The 20,112-nt window shown below is 59.0% G+C and overlaps 1 protein-coding gene across 3 annotated transcripts in view; it reads right to left on the bottom strand.

Annotated features, from left to right (window-relative positions):
- Positions 1-1,142: 1,142 nt before the first annotated feature.
- The window catches only part of LOC118655118 (zinc finger protein 304-like), a 60,169-nt gene continuing 41,199 nt past the window's right edge, over positions 1,143-20,112 (bottom strand). Inside the window, exons 1-3 of one of the 3 annotated variants that reach the window (XM_036306582.1) lie at positions 18,244-18,492; positions 16,022-16,148; positions 1,143-4,785 (exon numbers count right to left, since the gene is read on the bottom strand). In XM_036306582.1, the coding sequence (XP_036162475.1) occupies positions 3,008-4,785; positions 16,022-16,148; positions 18,244-18,258 (1,920 nt within the window). In that variant the 5' untranslated portion in view covers positions 18,259-18,492 and the 3' untranslated portion in view covers positions 1,143-3,007. Of the gene's footprint in view, positions 4,786-6,606; positions 6,734-8,977; positions 9,374-16,021; positions 16,149-18,243; positions 18,493-20,112 lie in introns of those variants that run through there. The other 2 variants (XM_036306581.1, XM_036306583.1) reach the window with 2 other exon arrangements.

The raw sequence follows: 20,112 nt of genomic DNA on the forward strand, positions 1-20,112 counted from the left end.
AATCAACTGAACGGTGGAACGACTGGTCGCTATGATGCGCACTGACCACCAGGGGGCAGACGTTCAACGCAGGAGCTGCCCCCTGGTGGTCAGTGTGCTCCCACAGGGGGAGCGCTGCTCAGCTAGAAGCCGGGCTCACAGCTGGCGAGCCTCTCCCGCCTCCGTGGCAGCGCTAAGGATGTCCGACTGCTGGCTTAGGCCTGCTCCCCATAGGGAATGGACATCCCCCGAGGGCTCCTGGACTGCGAGAGGGCGCAGATGGGGCTGAGGGAACCCTTCTCCCCTGCTGAGTGCATGAATTTCGTGCACCAGGCCTCTAGTTTTTAATACTTCTAAAATATTGCACATTAACAGGTTGGAGGGAAAAGTAAAAACGATATTTAAAAAGTTGCCAGAAAGGTAAAAATGAATAGGAGAGTTATGTATTTACTCATCTACAAATATTCAACGAGCACTTAGGTTTACAGGCACAACAGTAGTGCATGGACCACACCAGGCATAGGGCTGCCTGTACTGACACTGTCAGGATGCCCTAAATACCCTGTATTTGGTTTTTTACAATACATTACAGAAAGTCAGAAGTTAGAACTATTATTTTTTTTCTCCCTGCAACTGGCAATTAAATCACTTAGTGGCAACACTAGCTCAAAACCACATCTGCACAAAGAACCGTGGGGATGTGCCTTATGGGCTGTCTCTCCTGCGGGTGTGGCTGAGGAAGAACAAAAGAGGGGACTAAGGAAGTGCTTACTTTTCATACCCAGGAAAGGAAAAGCCTGCTTTTTGGCCCAATTCCAAAGTTGTGAATAAGAAACCAAGATGAGAGTTAACTTCGGATGACCTCTGAAAGCCAGCAGCAACCACAGCCTCATTCCGGTAACTCAGCTTCTGAAAATCAGCACACCTCTGATAGTCACAAACCTCTAAAATTCAGCCAATGAGCGCTCAGGCCCCAACAGACAGCCAATCAGGGACAGCCCAGGATCCTAGGCCAAACCACATGCTGCCAAATATCCTCCAGGTAAAAGGAGAAATGACAAGGGAAACTTTAAAAAGCATAAATATTCTGGACTAGATGAAAATAAAAATGCTACCTGCAGCCCCTGCTGTCCTTCAGTGGGTGGATGGATGAACTGTGCACATTCATGCAATGGAATTCATTCAGGGGTAACACGCACAGATACTCACAGCAGCTTTATTGGTAATAGCCCAAAACTGGAAGCAACCAAATATCCACTAACAGCTGAGTGGACAGAAAGCAACCGCAGTATCTCCATACAATGGAATAGCACCCAACAATACGAGTGAATAAGCCATTGGTACATGTAACAGGATGGGTTAATCTGAAAACAATTATGATTAATGGAAAAAGCCAGGGCCCCACTCCCCAGGAAGCATAAAAATCTAGAAAATGCTTGCTGCTGTTTGCATATCGTGGGGAAGGGGTTTGAAAGGACGGGGAGGAAAGGGCCCTAACGGAGCCCCTTGTGCTTTGCTGGACACGTTCACTGTCGTGACTCCGGTCGTGGCTCCTCAGGCGTGTACACGTGCTGAACACGTCACACTCCTTGTATGTGCAGTCTTTTCATGTCAATCACACGTCGATGGAAAACACACGTATTCGCCCTCTATCTGCCAGCTATTCTGGTGCTACCATATCCCTCGCCCCATGATTTAAAGGGGGAGCCCTGAAGCGAGGAATGAGTCCACTCATGTCCAGGTCACACACAGGCATCCTGTGCCCTCTGGTCAGCGCTGGTGCAGTGATGGCCATGCCTTCAGCAGCCCCAGGAGGAGAGGAACCCTCGAACCTTTACTCCGACAGCGGCCGTGGCCACAGGAGATGTAGATGTCTGAAGGTCCTGAGAACTTCCGTACCCTCTCCTCCTACACGGGCATTTGTAGACGACCCCTTTATAACAGACACACAACCTCCATCTCCCCGTCAGCCCGGCGCCGTGGTCTAAGTATTGCTACACAAAGGATGACTCGCACCTTGCCCTGCAGGCCTTCCAGGCGCTGACACCTGCCCACGGATCCTGGACACCAGGGACTGGCTCCGTAGATCCAGGAGACAGAAGTCCCCCAAACGAGCCGGGGACGATGGGGCATCTCCTACGAAAAAGGGACCCGGCTCATGGCGCTTCCAGAAGCACTGGCGGTTACTCAGCACGAACTCTGGCCTCCGGAGAGCCCGGACGTCCAGGCCGCAGGATCAGGCACACGACCGTCTCAGTCGTTTCCCACAAGTAATGCAGACCAGGCCCAAGTGGATTGAGGTCTGTCCTCTGCCCTCCTGCTGTCCCTTCTCAGGCACATGAAGTTGGTGCCAACAAAGGTGTTCCTCCCCTCGTGTTGGCAGAACCCAGGCTCCTCTCAATCGATGTCCCACAGGGAGCAGCCCTCCCGGAGTCGCCATGACGCCCCGCAGGCCTGCACCGCAGCGGACCGGAGCCGCGGGCAGCAGTTCCGCTGGTGGGGGACTGGAAGAGGACCGATGCCTTAGCGTCCAGGCTGCTGGAAGGGAAGCCTGCGTGGGAATGCCCAGCAGACTCCCGCTCAGATCCTGTGGCCAGAGCTCGACCACGTCCTCTCAGAACCCCTCAGGGGAAGTGAGGACCTTCCATGGCTCGGAGCACGCGGATCCCCGCCAGGGAATGAGCGCGTGTGCAGGGTCTGCCTTCCCTGAGCTACTGGAGTGATTGACACGCGGGGGGACCCACAGCTGGAGGCAGCGATAGCTTCTGCCAAAGGCACTGGCACTAACAAAACCGTCAAGAGCTCTAGGCAGCTCGGAAGGTGCAGCGTCGCTCATGAAGACTCCCAGCTCCCGGCACTCACGGGGAGTGTCCCCGGCGGGCGCACGCCTGTACGAGGCTCGCCTGCAGGCCGTGCTCCCTCGGTGCCAGGTGCTCACAGAGCTCCCTCCGGTGTGAGGCTGAGGACGAACACGGAGAGGCACATACCCTGCATTCACAGGCCCTTCTCGAGTGTGAGCCTCCCGGGGCTACACCAGTCTCAGCGACGCAGCCAAAGGGCCCCCGAAACTGCCGTGGTTGTGAGGCCTCGCGCCAGCGTGAACCTTCTGGTGCCGAGCCAGATGGGAGCTCCTGCTGTAGGCTTTCCCGCACTCGCCGCACACGTGAGGCTTTTCTCCAGTGTGAACCCGCCGGTGCAGGACGAGGCTGGAGTTGCGGCTGAAGAACTTCCCACACTCGCCGCACGCGTAAGGCCGCGCTCCTGTGTGCGCCTTCTTGTGCTGGACCAGGTGGGAGCTGCTGATGTAGGCTTTGCCGCACTCGCCGCACACGTACGGCCTGGCCCCCGAGTGCACCCGCTGGTGCAGGATGAGGCTGGAGTTGTGGCTGAAGCGTTTCCCGCACTCGCCGCACGCGTACGGCTTCGCCCCGGTGTGGGTCCTCTGGTGCACGATCAGGTTGGAGCTGTGGCTGAAGAGCTTCCCGCACTCGCCGCACGCGTAGGGCCGCTCCCCGGTGTGGGTCTTCTGGTGCTGGGCCAGCGTGTCCTTGCGGCTGAAGGCCTTGCCGCACTCGCCGCACGCGTACGGCCGGGCCCCGGTGTGGACGACCTGGTGCTGGACCAGGGTGTCCTTGCAGCCGAAGGCCTTCCCGCACTCGCCGCACACGTGGGCCCTGGCTCCCGTGTGGACGCGCCGGTGTTTGATGAGGCTGGAGTTGTGGCTGAAGAACTTGCCGCACTCGCTGCACTCGTAGGGCCGGAGCCCGGTGTGGATCCTCCAGTGTTCGACCAGGTGGGAGCTCTGGCTGAAGAGCTTCCCGCACTCGCTGCACGCGTACGGCCGCTCCCCGGAGTGAAACCGCCGGTGCTGGGCCAGCGTGTCCTTGCGGCTGAAGGCCTTCCCGCACTCGCCGCAGCGGTACGGCCGCTCCCCGGTGTGCACCCGCCGGTGCTGGGCCAGGTGCGAGCTCCTGCTGTAGGCCTTGCCGCACTCGCCGCAGTCGAAGGACCGCTCCCCAGTGTGCACCCGCCGGTGCTGGGCCAGCGTGTCCTTGCGGCTGAAGGCCTTGCCGCAGTCGCTGCACGGGTAGCGCCTCTTCCCGGGGTGCAGGGTCCGGGGCACCGTTAGGTGGGACAGGCGATCGAAGGCCTCCCCACACTCCGCACACACAGGTGCTGCTTCCCCGCTGGGAGTGTTCCCGGGGGGAATGAGAGCCGATCTCTCCGGGGACGCACTTCCGCGGGGCGGGCATCCGACGGGCCCGCCTTCCGTGTGAGTCACCCGCCTGTCCTGCGGCGGGAAGGTGCTCAGGAAGGCGTCCCCGTCGTTGCGGCTGAAGAGCACCCGTGCCTCGTGCTGCCCGTGGTGGCGCCCGGGGCTGGCACCGTGTGGGGAAGACTCCGAGAGCCCAGTCCCCTCACATGGGCTCAGCCCACAGTGAGCCGGCCGGGGCGGGAAGAGGCCGGAGCTGCCCAGCAGGCCCATCCCACCCTCCCTGCAGGGACAGGGCCTCCCGAAGGTGGGGGCGGCACAGCTCTTCCCCGAGGCCCCACCATCGTCCCCGCTGCGGGGGCGCCCTGCACCGTGCTGGGCAGAGTCTGCACCATGTGTGCACGGGTCCCGCGTGGGGTGCGACCCCTGGAGACCGCCCGGGGGCACAGCGTCTTTCCGGAGCGGGTCCCAAGCCTCCCACGGGAGGGCTGGCTGGGCACGTGGACCTGGCTCCGGCGTCCCGTCCCGCGACGCGTCTGCAGAAGCGCTCTGCTCCGAAGGGGCCGCCTCAGGGTCGGCGTCGCGCCAGCAACCTGCAAGCAGAGAGATGCTGGCCGAGTGCACGTGGCCGCGGCGGGAAGAGCAGCCTGTCCCACCCCGTGTCACACACCCAGGGACGAGCCCGCGGGCCCGCTGGCTGGAGCAGGGAGCCAGGGGAGCGCGAGGAAGGGCCCCGTCAGCCCTGGGCCTCTAGGGGTCACAGAATGGAGGAGCCCGATGCGGGTAAAGACCACGATGGGGTGCAGTCCAGGGGGGGAGGCGAGGTCTCCTGCTCACTCCCCTACGGAAGGGCGTCAGCGGGCCTGGCTGCTGGGCCTGCTGAGCTCGTGCGAAGGCCGGGCCAGGCCCAGGGATCTGACTGCACACAAGCCGCTGGCTCTAAGGACGATCTGAGGGTGCGTGCTCCCCTCACGGCACATGGAAGCGGGCGGAGGAACGAGTGTCGCTATGGGCTTGGGGAGGAAACACGTGCACACGAGCAGGCTGCAGGGACGCCTGGCGCCCAGCCCTAGCGGGACTCGGTCTCCCAGCTCCTGCTCTGCAGGGCCCGGCCTCTCTGGGCCTCTCACGGCGGCTGCCGTCCGGTCTGCCCGGCAGGCACTGGGGCTGCTGCCTGTCTCCATCGGGGCCTCTCCGTGGGTCTGCCAGATGGAGGGGACGCAGGCAGCCCGGGGGTGTGGCTCAGTTGCCTGAATGTGGTCCATGCACCACAAGGTCGCCGGCCTGATCCCTGGTCAGGGCAGCTGCCTGGGTTGTGGCCCGAGCCCCAGAGGGCGGCGTGCAGGAGGCAGCTGGTCGATGTTTCTCTCTCACGTCAGCGTTCCTCTCTCTCCCCCTCCCTCTCTAAAATCAATAAAAACGTTTAAAAAAAGAAGAAGAAGAAGAAGAAGCAGACAGGCGGAGGAGTGGCCTCGTCACAAATGTTTACGAAGAGCCTCGGATGTTTGGCAGAACAGCCCCGTGGCCACGTCCACACCTGCAGGTCCTGGCCGAGGGTCCTGGGAATGTCAGCCGAGGATGAGGGCAAACCTGGGACACGGAGGCGCTGGGGGCTGGACCGCCACCGGCCAGGGAGCGCCCCCGCCAGGCAGAATCCACAGGGCCCACTGGGAAAGCCCCGCGTCCCCCACCTGTTCCCTCCGGGCTCTGGGCAGCAGGTGGGGGCTCCTCAGCGAGGGAGGGTCCTGCACACGACCCAGCCCTGGCCCCGAGCCGAGGGGGAGGGAGAAGGGTCAAAGCTCTCGCTGGACAGAAAGCCGCCCCCCGGAGCAGGGCCCATGCAAACCAGGGACCCGAGTGGGTGTGGGCAGGTGGAAGGCAGCCATGAAGATGCCCCAGGGCTGCCTCCCTCTCGACACCTCTGCCCTCAGATAAGCTTCACTGTGGACGGACTGACCGACCCGCCTCTAAGGAGCAGAATGAAGCAAAAACGACGGGCTGTCACTTCCAGGTCACAGACGAGCCGCGTCCGCCCTGGCACCCTCTGGCTCACTGGCTCAGAGAGCAGGCGGCCCCGTGCTGTGAGGCACCGCAGAGGCCAGCAGCCGGCCCCGAGGGAGGCCTTGGCCCATGGCCAGCGCAGAGCTACGCTCAGGCAACAAACAGCGGGAAACAGAGCCTGGCGAACGGACAGGCGTGGGTTCGTGAGCAGATTCTTCCTGGCCGGGCCTGCAATGAGCACGCGGCTCAGCCCACGGCGTGGCTGGCACCTCCCGGGCGGCCCGAGCCAGAAGCACCAGGGGAGCCGGGACCAGGCTCCCGATGCACCGACACTGAGATGGAATGGTCACGGGGCTAAGCCACTAAACGTGGGAGATCTGCCACGCAAAGCAGGTCACGGGGCCGGGACTCACCCAGGGAGGACACAAGGGCGAAGTTCTCCAGCATCACGTCGCGGTACAGGCGCCGCTGAGCCTCATCCAGGAGCCCCCACTCCTCCCGGGAGAAGTACACGAACACGTCCTCGAAGGCCACACAGCCCTGGGGGACGGGGACAGCTCAGCCCACAGGCAGCAAGGCACCCCTCCCAGCTCCCACTGCTCCCCCGGGCACCCCGGGTCCCGTCCTCCCCAGCCCCCAGCTCCCAGGAGACACCAGGCTTCGGCCGGGCTGGCGCCCGCTGTCCCCTCACAGCCTCTGATCGCCGAGTCCAGCCCAGAGCAGGAGCAGCGGGTGAGCCGACAGGTGCCATGTACACTGTGGGTCTGGCAGGAAGGGCCCGACACTCCCCTGCCAGCTGGTTCTGGTGTCGCCCAGACCCAAGCCTCCCAGACACGGCCTAAGGCTGTGAGGTCACACTCACCCCATATACAGACCACTCATCGGGCCTCCCACTAACACCGACAGCCTTCTGGTCCACACCACGTGCACCCGAAACCCCTACCCCAGCAGCACAGTGACCTGGAAGGGCTCCCCGGCCTTTGCGGCCGCCGCCGCTGCCACCAGGAGCCGGCCCCCGGGGGGGAGGTCTCGGTTGGTTACTAACAGCATCGCCACCAGGACCTGAGGTGCTCCCCGCTGAGCTTAAACCACGGCTCCACCCCATCCCGCCTTCGGACGTCTCTGACCAGGACTAAGCCCCGTGTCCAGTGTGACGCTCAGCTAAGGGGTCCCTGGGCCTTAAGCACGAAAGCCCGACTCCCCCTGCGGCCACTGACAGTGACTCCTGCCACCGACGTCTCCCTCAGTTGAAGGCACCTCCATCGTCCTCCCTGCTAAAGCAAAAATCAACAAAACCAACCCCCGGAGTCACCCACGACTCCCCCTTCCTCTCACTCACCCTTCACAGCAGAAAACCCAGCCCCCCCACGTAAGGAACAGATGCAAAATCCACCAACTCTGCCCTGTCCCAGCCACCAGCCCACCCGGGGACACTGCGGCAGGTCCCTCCCGCTTCCTGGCTCTGCTCTCAGCCAGCCCGCAGCCACAGGGGGCCGGGGCCTGTGAGGCTGGGCGTCAGGTCACCTCTCACACCTTCCAGGGTCGCCACCCGCAGAAACAGCCCAGCCCGCGGCCTGCCCCCCCTGCCCGCCTCCCAGCCCTGTTCCCCGGGGGCATCACGCAGACCTGGGGTTCTCTGGGGACTCCCCCGCGACCTTCCCTCCGGGCATTTGCTGCTCCTGGGCCTGATACCTCACCCCCCGCCCAGTCCTCATCCTGTCGGCTGCCAAGAGTAGGAAGCTCTCTGCATAACCCCTGGCCTAGACTCAGAACCCTGGGCTAGAGATGAGCCCCTTGTAGGGGGCCCCCAGGGTCAAGCGCAGAGACAGGAGCAAGCTGAGAGTCTCATCAGAAAACCGGGGGGCCTGCTTCACAAACACACACAGCCCTGGCCGGTGAGGCTCAGTGGATAGAGCGCCAGCCTGCGGATTTCAACGTCCCAGGTTCCATTCCTGTCAAGGGCACGGACCTCAGTTGCAGGCTGCGCCATGGTCGGGGCTCATGTGGAAGGCAACCAATGGATGTCTCTCTCACATCGACATTTCTCTCTCTCTTCCCTCCCTTCCACTCTCTTTAAAAATCAATGGGGAGCCCTGATTGGTGTGGCTCAGTGAGTAGAGCATCGGCCTGCCGACTGGAGGGTCCCGGGTTCGATTCCAGGCAAGGGCATGTACCTGGGTTGCGGGCACATCCCCAGTGGGGTGTGCAGGAGGCAGCTGATCCATGTTTCTCTCTCACCGATGTTTCTAACTCTATCCCTCTCCCTTCCTCTCTGTAAAAAATCAATAAAATATATATTAAAAAAAAGAAATCCATCGGCCTCCCCGCCCCTCCCCCTGCGCCCCCCTCTTTCCACTCCGCAGCCAGAGGGCACGACTCACACACAAGCCGGGTCCCCTCCCTCCTCCGTCCCAAACCTTCCACGGCGGCCACCGCCACCAGCAGCGGCCCGGCTCCTCGGCTGCCTCCCCGGCCTGCGCCCCGGCCGCCGGCTCCCTCCTCACCCGACGCGGCGGAAGCCCGAGGCTCTCGCCACCTCCGCGCAGCAGAGCCGGGTGCCCGCGGGGCCGGTGCGCCCCTCACGCCCGGACACGGGGACGCGGAGCCCCGGCTCCGAACCGAGTCCCAGGAGGAGGGAGCGAGGAGGGGGACCGAAGGCCCGGAAACACACCGGCCCCGAGCCCAGTCCCAGGAGGAGGGAGCGAAGAGGGGGACTGGAGGCCCGGAAACACACTGGCCCCGAGCCGAGTCCCAGTTAGGAGGGAGCGGCCTCCCGCCACTCACCCCAGCCGGGTCCGTCCTCGCCGCGGCCGCCATGGGGTCCCGCGCGCAGGCCCGGGGCCGCACCCCTCCCCGCGGCCGGGGACCGTGCGCCCGTCCCTCTCGCTCCGGGGAGAAGGCGCACCGGGCTCAGGGAGCCGCCGCCGGGGACCGACCGGGACGGGCCGCGGGCGCCCAGGCCTCGGACAGAGCGCGGCCCCCGCGGACACCTCGGCGCAGCGCCGCCCGCCCCCCGGCGGGGACCATGGCGCGTCCTCGGGCGCGGGGGGGCGTCCTTTCCCGGTAACCGTCCTTCTCGGCTCCTGTCCGAGGACGCGCGGCCAGCGGACCGCGCCCGGAATCTCAGCCTCAGCGGCCGGAGTGGACTGACAGGCCGGGCGCGGGCTAAATACGTCATGGCCCGGCGCCGGCAGTCCCGCCGCTGCTTGACAGGCGTCAAGAAACGCCATCTGCTGCGCGGCCATGACGCAACGCCTAGGCGCCGGACACAGGCTTCTGGGTAATGTAGTTCGTTGAGCGGCATCCAAGCGGGCCTGTGGCAGCTGAGATGCTGGTGAGGGCGGAGCGAAGGCGCCGAGAACTTTAGTGGCGGGAGAGCATCTTGAAGGGGACGCGCCCACATTTCCGTGGTGGACGGGGACCCATTCTGTAATCCTGGAAGAGGTGCTTCACTTCTTCCACTGGAGATGTGTGTATGTATGTAATTAGGGGAAGGGCACTGAGATTTATGCTGAGCAAGGGCCCGGCCAGTGTTGCTCAGTGGTTGAGCCTCGACCTATGAACCTGGAGGTCACGGCTCAGGGCACATGTCCCAGTTGTGCCTGGATCCCGGGGAGGGAGGGGCCGTGCAGGAGGCAGCCAGTCGATGAAGTTCCTCTCTCTTCGGTGTTTGTATCCCTCTCCCTGAAAATCAGTTAAAACCAACCAACCAACACCCCCCCTCCCCCGCCCCGACATACACAATATCACCTCACACTTTTAAGAATGGATGCCATCAGGTAGATAAACCTTGGCCGGTTTTGCCCAGTGGGTAGAGCGTCAGCCTGCGGACCTAGGGTCCCGGGTTCATTCTGGTCAGGGCACATGGCCAGGCTGTGGGCTCATCCCCGGTGAGGGGCGTGCAGGAGGCAGCGGATCCATAATTCTCTCTCATCATTGATGTTTCTCTCAATCCTTCCTTTCTGACGTCAATAAAAATGTATTTTTAAAAAATTAAAAATAAATCTACCTTATGATCCAGCAATTCCACTTCGGGGTATGTAGCCAAAGAAAATGAATAACAGGCTATTGAAGAGACATATGCACCCGTGTTTATTACAGCATCGTTCACAACAGCCAGTCAGTGCGGACAGCCTAGTGCCAGCGATGGATGGATGGATGGATGGATGAAAGAAGGTGTGATACACACACACACGAGTATTGTTCAACCTCGAGACAGGAGGAAATGCTGTCATCTGTGAAACACGGGTGGACCTTGAGGACATTACGCTGAGACAGAGAAGGACAAACCCTGCACGATGTCCCTTATAGGTGGAATCTGAAACAAACAAAACAAAAACAAACAGGACTAGAAAAACAAGGAGAGGGCTGGTGGATTACCCAAGGCTGGTGGGTGGGGACAGGAGAGAGTGCCAAGGGCACATACTTGAAACTAGTCGGTCAGTGGTTCCTGGAGACCCAGTACCCGGACGGAGTTACACACAATGACGTGATCGTAAGCATCAAACGTGACATGTGCTCCCACCACAGAGGTGACAGCTACTGCCAGACGGCAACCACTGTGCAATATAAAGCTATCAGATAAATAGACTGTGCATCTGAGACTTATACAACATCACGTCCATTATGTCTCAAAAACAACATGTCATAAATACATTCACCTGAGGCCTGGAATGGTCTTAACCTGTACAGTAAAGCATGCCCATCCACAGGTAAGTCCTTCTCTCCTCCGATACAGAGTGCATTAGGGAACGTTTTTTAGTATTCTCCTGCCGGCTCCATAGATGATCTCCCTCAGGCTTCATAGATGATCTCCTGCCGGCTCATAGATGATCTCCTTCAGGCTCCATAGATGATCTCCTGCCGGCTCATAGATGATCTCCCTCAGGCTCATAGATGATCTCCTTCAGGCTCCATAGATGATCTCCTGCCGGCTCCATAGATGATCTCCTGCCGGCTCCATAGATGATCTCCCTCAGGCTCCATAGATGATCTCCTTCAGGCTCATAGATGATCTCCTTCAGGGTTCATAGATGATCTCCTGCCGGCTCATAGATGATCTCCTGCCGGCTCCATAGATGATCTCCTTCAGGCTCATAGATGATCTCCTTCAGGCTTCATAGATGATCTCCTGCCGGCTCATAGATGATCTCCTGCCGGCTCCATAGATGATCTCCTTCAGGCTCATAGATGATCTCCTGCCGGCTCATAGATGATCTCCTGCCGGCTCCATAGATGATCTCCCTCAGGCTCATAGATGATCTCCTGCAGGCTCATAGATGATCTCCTGCCGGCTCATAGATGATCTCCTGCCGGCTCATAGATGATCTCCCTCAGGCTCATAGATGATCTCCTGCTGGCTCATAGATGATCTCCTTCAGGCTCATAGATGATCTCCTGCAGGCTCATAGATGATCTCCTTCAGGCTCATAGATGATCTCCTGCAGGCTCATAGATGATCTCCTTCAGGCTCATAGATGATCTCCTGCTGGCTCATAGATGATCTCCTTCAGGCTCATAGATGATCTCCCTCAGGCTCATAGATGATCTCCCAGAGGCTCATAGATGATCTCCCACAGGCTCATAGATGATCTCCTGCTGGCTCATAGATGATCTCCTGCAGGCTCATAGATGATCTCCTTCAGGCTCATAGATGATCACCTGCTGGCTCATAGATGATCTCCCTCAGGCTCATAGATGATCTCCTGCAGGCTCATAGATGATCACCTGCAGGCTCATAGATGATCTCCCGCAGGCTCATAGATGATCTCCTTCAGGCTCATAGATGATCACCTGCAGGCTCATAGATGATCTCCCTCAGGCTCATAGATGATCACCTGCAGGCTCATAGATGATCTCCTGCCGGCTCATAGATGATCTCCTGCCGGCTCATAGATGATCTCCTGCCGGCTCATAGATGATCTCCTGCCGGCTCATAGATGACCTCCCTCAGGCTCATAGATGATCTCCCTCAGGCTCATAGATGATCTCCCTCAGGCTCATAGATGATCTCCTGCCGGCTCCATAGATGATCTTCCTCAGGTTTCATAGATGATCAACTGCCAGCTCCATAGATTAGCGGTTCTCAACCTGTGGGTCGCGACCCCTTTGGCGATCGAACGGCCCTTTCACAGGGGTTGCCTAAGACCATCCCGCATATCAGATATTTACATGACGATTCATAACAGCAGCAACATTACAGTTATAAAGTAGCAACAAAAATAATTGTATGGTTGGGTCACAGCATGAAGAACTGTATTTAAAGGGCCAGAAGTTTGAGAACCACTGCCACAGACGATCTCCTTCAGGCTCCGAGGGCTTCATAAATGAAGTCGTCACATGTATCAGACTGACGCTCCTCACGGGCGGAGACAGTGTTTTGCAACAAAGGAAGATTTCGGCGAACACCTGTAGCTGCTCTCGGGGGGAGGGCAGAGCTGTGCACTGAGTCAGTGAAGGGACGAGGCCGTTTCACCCCAAGCCCTGCTGTCCCCGCCCCCAACAGCATCATGAAGAACTGCCGTGGGCTCCTCAGGGAACCGGAGAGAAGCCACAGTGCTCTCCTCTCTCACATCCACTCTCCTTCCTCCCCCTTGACGTCTGCTCTTTGTTCTTAACGTTCCTGTGATTGCTTCTCAGCGCTCACCGAGGGCAGGGGGGCAGCTGAAGGACTTTGTCAACAGCCCTGGCCCTTCATCAGTTTTCAGATGCGGCTGCCTCCTCCACTCCCCGCCAGCGACCTGGGGAGGAGAAACCCTGGTGACGTGCGTGACTGATGGGTGGCAAGCGGCCCCCACAACAAACATGCCCGAGACGGCTGGGACCGACCACGGGGCCGCGGGCAGAACACGGGAGAGGAATCAGGATGAGGCAGGGCTGGCGCCTCAGAGGTCACAGAACAAAGGAGACGCCACAGGGGAGAGGGTGTGAGGATGGCAACAGCCCGGCCAGCGTGGCTCAGTGGCTGAGCGTCGACCTCTGAACCAGGAGGTCAGGGTTCGATTCCCAGTCAGGGCACATGCCCGGATTGTGGGCTCCATACCCAGTATAGGGCGTGCAGGAGGCAGCTGATCCATGGTTCTCTCTCATCATTGATGTTTCTCTCTCTCTCTCCCTCTCTCTACCTCTGAAAGCAATTAAAAAACTATATATAGCCCTAGCCGGTTTGGCTCAGTGGATAAAGCATCGGCCTATGAACTGAAAGGTCCCAGGTTCAATTCCGGTCCAGGGCACATACCTGTGTTGCAGGCTCGATCCCCAGTAGGGGGTGTGCAGGAGGCAGCCAATCAATGATTCTCTCTCATCATTGATGTTTCTATCTATCTCTCCCTCTCCCTTCCTCTCTGAATCAATAAAAATATATTTTAAAAAACAAAAACAAAAAAACTATATATATATTAGTATATATGGATGGAAACAGTGCGAGGAGGAGAGGCACGGTCTCCCATCAGGGCCGCGGCTCCCGGGACAGATGAGGGCTGTGCTCAGGGCTCTGTCCAGGGCCACAGAGGTCTGGCTGCAGCTGAACACTCAGTCTTCAGGGGAAGGCAGGGACGGGTACCGCTGACCCGTTAAAGGGAAGCCGGTGCTGAGGAGCACGGCCCCGAGTGCCAAGCGAAGAGCAGACGAGACCCGGGCCGGGGGGTGGGGGCTACGGTGCCCGAGGTCAGGGTCAGACCGAGCAAAGCCGAACCCAGGCCAGGAGCCCGCAGTGGCTCAGCTGCTGGAGCATCGCCCCGTGTGCCCGAAGGCTACGGGTTTGAGTCTCAGTCAGGGCACACACCCAGAATGCAGGTTCAATCCCCAGTCAGGGCGGGTACGGGAGGCACCTGGGCGATGTATCTCTGTCACATCAATGTTTCTCTCTCTAAAAACATATCCTCAGTGCCCTGACCAGTTTGGCTCAGTGGATAGCGCATTCGCCTGCGGACTGAGGGTCCCAGGTTCGATTCCAGTCAAGGGCATGTACCTTGGTTGCGGGCACATCCCCAGTAGGGAGTGTGCAGGATGCAGCTGGTTGATGTTTCTAACTATCCCTCTCCCTTCCTCTCTGTAAAAAAATCAATAAAATATATTAAAAAATAAAATAAAAATAAAAACGTATCCTCAGGGGAGGATGAAAACAAACCAAACCAAAACAAATCAAGACAAACAGGGGCCGAGGGTAGGACGCGGTCAGCCGCCGATGCTGACGGACACGCAGCGGGCGTCACGTGAGCCAGCCCCGATGCGCCCCGAGCCACGCTCCCCGCGGCTCCTCACCAGGCCAGGCCTCCCCCTGGTCTCCTCTGCGGGGCCTGGAGCTGCGCCCACCTTCTCAGGAACCCGGGCGCTGCGCCTACTCCGCGTGGGTGACCGCAGGGGACCTGGAGACGGCGAGTCCTGAGGGGAAAGAAGGGCTGGTGAGTGGCTGGCGGGGACCCGGGGCGGCCCTCCCCACAGGGAAGAAAAGCCCGTATTAGGAAAAATCCCGTAAGAAGGTTCTGCAGGAACAGCTCTGTCCCACAAGGAACGATCCCGCCAGGGCCTACCGTCTCCGGACAGTCGGGCCCAGGAAATGCCAGCCGGGGGCCTGGGGCCAGAAGCCAGGAGCAGAGGGGCCAGGCATTTAGACGGTCACACCCCCAGGGGTCGCCCGGCCACCTGGGACCTGTGGGGCCGACTTCGAGGCTCAGGCCACCCCACCCTTCATCTCACCGCTTCAGGCAGGAGATAGACGTGGGGCAGCCTCAGGACTCACACCACCTAGGACAGACCCCCGAGACAGAAAGCTGCCCCTTGGGGGGGCGGGGGGGTGAGTGGGGCTGAACCTAAAAACTTTCCTAATCAAGTGAATGGGACATCCCTCCTGGAAACAGGTTACAAAAATGCCGGAATCCATCTCGGACGTCGGCTCACGCTCTTGGAAACCGACGGCCTTGTTACCTGCTCATGAAGACAACGTGGCAAGAAACAGGAAGGGGCCTGGCCAGTGTGGCTCAGTGGATAGAGCGTCAGCCTGCGAACTCAAGGGTCCCAGGTTCGATTCCGGTCAAGGGCATGTACCTTGGTTGCGGGCACATCTCCAGTGGGGGGGCGTGCAAGAGGCAGCTGATCAATGTTTCTCTCTCATCGATGTTTCTAACTCTCTATCCTTTGCCTCTCCTCTCTGTAAAAAATCAATAAAATATATTGAAGAAAAAAAAAAAAAGAGTTTGATTCTGGTCAAGGGCACATGCCCGGGTTTCGGGCTCCATCCCTAGCGGGGGGCCTGCAAGAGGGAGTCAATCAATCATTCCCTCTCATCCCTGATGTTTCTAGCTCTCTCTCCCTCCCTTCCTCTATGAAATCAAGGAAAATATATTATACAAAAAAGAGAAACTGGGGAAGGGCTCCGACCAACAGCCTCTTCATTCGGCTCCAGTGTAAGCCTTGAGGTGAGACGGCCGCCCCGGACAGCGTGACCCCAAGGTCACGACGACCTCGCGCTCCCGGTGCCCATGTAGGATATGCCTGATGCTCGACCCACCAAACCTGTGAGATAATAAATGTGTTTTCAGCCCTAGCCGGTTTGGCTCACTGGATAGAGCATCGGCCTGCTGACTGAAGAGTCCCGGGTTCGATTCCGGTCAAGGGCATGTACCTGGGTTGCGGGCACATCCCCAGTAGGGGGTGTGCAGGAGGCTCATCCATGTTTCTAACTCTCTCTCTCCCTCTCCCTTCCTCTCTGTAAAAAATCAATAAAATATATTTTAAAAAAATAAATAAATAAATGTGTTTTCAACCCACTAAGCTGCGGGGGGGGGGGGGGATTTCCCGCGTAGCAACCAGTCACGGGGCCGGGCTCACCCAGGGAGGACACGAGGGCGAAGTTCTCCAGCATCACGTCGCGGTACAGGCGCCGCTGAGCCTCGTCCAGGAGCCCCCACTCCTCCCGGGAGAAGTACACGAACACGTCCTCGAAGGTCACACAGCCCTGGGGGACGGGGACAGCTCAGCCCACAGGCAGCATGGCCTCCCTCCCAGCTCTCACTGCTCCCATGGGCACCCCGGGCCCCCGTCCTCCCCAGCCCCCAGCTCCTCCCTCCCAGCTCCCACTGCTCCCACGGGCACCCCGGGTCCCGTCCTCCCCAGCCCCCAGCTCCTCCCTCCCAGCTCCCACTGCTCCCACGGGCACCCCGGGCCCCGTCCTCCCCAGCCCCCAGCTCCTCCCTCCCAGCTCCCACTGCTCCCCCGGGCACCCCGGGTCCCGTCCTCCCCAGCCCCCAGCTCCTCCCTCCCAGCTCCCACTGCTCCCCCGGGCACCCCGGGTCCCGTCCTCCCCAGCCCCCAGCTCCTCCCTCCCAGCTCCCACTGCTCCCCCGGGCACCCCGGGTCCCGTCCTCCCCAGCCCCCAGCTCCTCCCTCCCAGCTCCCACTGCTCCCACGGGCACCCCGGGTCCCGTCCTCCCCAGCCCCCAGCTCCTCCCTCCCAGCTCCCACTGCTCCCACGGGCACCCCGGGTCCCGTCCTCCCCAGCCCCCCGCTCCCACGACACCAGGCCTCGGCACGGCTGGCGCCCGCTGTCCCCCCCATAGCCTCTGATCTCCGAGTCCAGCCCAGACCGGGAGCAGTGGGTGAGCCAACAGACACTTTTCGGGGCAGAAACAGACTATTGGGGAGCAGTTATCATTCTAAGAAACAGGAATTGCCCTGACCAGTGTGGGTCAGTGGATAGAGCATCGGCCTGCGGACTGAAGGGTCCCAGGTTCGATTCTGGTCAAGGGCATGTACCTTGGTTGCAGGTACATCCCCAGTGGGGAGTGTGTGGGAGGCAGCTGATCGATTTTTCTAACTCTCTCTCTCCCCTCCTCTCTGTAAAAAATCAGTAAATATAAAAAAAGAAAAAAGAAAAAAGAAATAGGAATCATGGTCTGTTAACCGTGACTGTTTGGCTCTGATTAAAGAAAACACATTCTATGCCAAAACCGGTTTGGCTCAGTGGATAGAGCGTCGGCCTGCGGACTGAAAGGTCCCGGGTTCGATTCCAGTCAAGGGCATGTACATTGGTTGCGGGCACATCCCCAGTGGGGGCCGTGCAGGAGGCAGCTGGTCGATGCTTCTCTCTCATCGATGTTTCTCTCTATCCCTCTCCCTTCCTCTCTGTAAAAAATCAATAAAACATATTTTTAAAAAAATATAACAATTCCTGACCTTTATTTGTGGTAAATAATAAAAAACATAAAACACATATATGCACACAGGTCGAGATGATGAAACTTTTTTAAAAAATATATTTTATTGATTTATATATTATGTATATGTACATATTATATGTATATGTATATATGTACATATGTATATGTATTATATGTATACGTGTATACATATAATACATACATATGTATACACATATACATATAATACATACATATACATATAATACATACATATACATATAATATATACACATATAAATAAAATAATGGGAGATGGCGACGTAACCAGGAAACGACCCCCGTGGAGTCCGAGGTGACCGACCCAGGGCTGTCCGTGTTGGAACAGATGCTCATCTAGGATCCGACCCGTCTCGGCTGAACGGGCTCCCGTAGTGACAGGCAGCCGGACCCTGGGACTGTCCGGGTTCAAGTCCATGTAAACTAGGGGTCTGGTAGGCAGGACCCCCCCCATCCCCGCCAGCCAGTGCCCCGGGGGTCCGGGTGTCGCCCAGACCCAGGCCTCCCTCCCTCGGTTCCCACGCTCCCCGCTCCGCCCCACCTCCGCCTCGCTGCCAGGCTCCGAGCTGCCGCCAGGGGGACCCCGAGGAACGGGATGTGCGTGAAACCAGCCCCGTCCTCTGCGCCCAAACTTTTCCCGGGAAGCGCAGCTCCCCGACTCCCCCCGCCCAGCCCCACCTCCAGGCCTTCGCCACGCCTGTCCCGGGCCCGGCCGGCCCCGCCCGACCCCATTCCCCGCGCAGAACCCGGGGACGGCCCGGGAGTGACCCCTTCCAGGGCCGCCGCCACCCGCGGGGGCAGGAGCGGGGACCGTGCCGGGGGGACGGGGCGAGGCCCCGGGGGCCCCACACGCACCTGCGCGGAATTCATCGGCGCTGCCGCCCCAGCCGCGGGGCCGAGCGGGCGGCGAGGGGCCCTGGGAGGCGGGCGGCCTCTGTCCCGGCGTCGGAATAAAACGGCCGGACGCGCTGCCCGGGCCCAGGGCGCGGCCGTCGGCGGTGGCGGCGCCGTCTCCCCGGCTCAGCCCCCGAGTCGCGCCCACGCGGGCCTCCGGGGGCCACGTGGTCACGGCCCAACCAGCGCCGCCCGGAAGTGGACAGGAAGTCCCGCCCCCCGGCGCAGGAAACGCCCCTCTCCTGCGCCGCCAATGGCCCCGCACTGGGCAATGCGGCCTGTGGCGCCTCCGAGCGCCTGTGCCGGTTCGTCTCCATGGCAACGGGCCGCGGCGTCGCTGACACCGACCGGAAATACAAAGCCTTGTTTCCAAACACAGGGGCGGGGTTTCGCTTTCCCTTGAGAACACGCCAATTCCTGCCTCGGGGCGGGCGTGGCTCGGTGGTGGAGCCTCCGGGGAGCCGGGAGGTCACGGTTAGAGGTGGATTCCCGGCCAGGGCTCGGTCCCCAGTGTGGGGTGCGCGGAGGCAGCCAGTTAGTGATTCTCTCTCATCAGTGATGTTTCTCTCTCTCCCTCCCTCTTTCTGAAATCAATTAAAAACTGTATTTTAAAGAAACACCCAAATGTCCGTGAGCCCGCAGGCGAGGCCTGCCCCCGGATCAAGCTTTCGGCCGGACCGGGAACCTGTGGGAAAAGCCGCCGGTGCGGTCCCACGCGGACCTTGTGAACCAGAGCCGTCGGGGACATTGCGGCACTTGGCTTTTTTAAGGAAATACTGTGGCGCTCGCGCCAGTTTGAGAACCGAGGCGGCCACCCAGTCTACAAGGGGGAATACTACACTGGCCAATACTTGGGCCCTCGGGGGAAATTCACGTTAAAAATTGTTTTATCACATGTTGCTCAACAAGGAAGAACATTAGTGCCTCCTTATGGGTGGTTTCGCTTTCCTTTTTACCCACAGTCACCCACCATCTGAAAATGTTAAGTGGAAAAGTCCAGAAAGAATTCATCGGTTAAATTGCAGGATGAAGTCTCTCACTGTACCTGCTCCAGCTCACCCGGAACATGAATCATCTTTTTGTTCAGCATATCCACGCTACATTTAGGAAATATGTATAGGGAAAAACATACAAAGGGGTTCAGTACTATGCTTGATTTCAGGCATCCACTGGGGGTCCTGGAAGTATCCCCTGTGGATAAGGGGGTGGGGGGGGTAACTGTATTCATTTTACTGACATCACACTACTTTCCTGTACACTGCTGTGGGAGGTGAAATCCAGGATGGTTCTTTGCAGAATCCTTGGCAATTATTTATCAAAACAAACGACTCCCTGACTTGGTAAGTAGCCTCCCACATAAAAATTTAACCATGTGGCCCTAACTGGTATGGCTCAGTGGGTAGAGCGTCAGCCTGTGGACTGAAGGGTCCCGGGTTCGATTTCAGTCAAGGACATGTACCTTGGTTGTGGGCACATCCCCAGTCGGGGGTGAGCAGGAGGCAACTGATCAATGTTTCTCTTTCATCGGTGTTTCTGACTCTATCCCTCTCCCTTCTCTGTAAAAAATATATATATGTAGATATATACTAAATATATAAAAATATATACAAATATACAAAAATAAAAAATATATATAAAAATTTAACCATATGTTCAGTGTAGACTAAAAGTGACAAAACACTGATAAAATAAAGAGGATCTAAATGAGAGACATACCATGTTCATGGACTGGAAGGCCCAACATAAGATTCCAAAATTACTAAAATGACCCACAGATTAATTTCTACCAAAATCCCAGCAAGTTCTGTAAATATGTCAAGAACATGATAA

This window comes from Myotis myotis, unplaced genomic scaffold (genome assembly GCF_014108235.1).
Source record: "Myotis myotis isolate mMyoMyo1 unplaced genomic scaffold, mMyoMyo1.p scaffold_m19_p_42, whole genome shotgun sequence".
Classification (NCBI taxonomy): Eukaryota; Metazoa; Chordata; class Mammalia; order Chiroptera; family Vespertilionidae; genus Myotis; species Myotis myotis.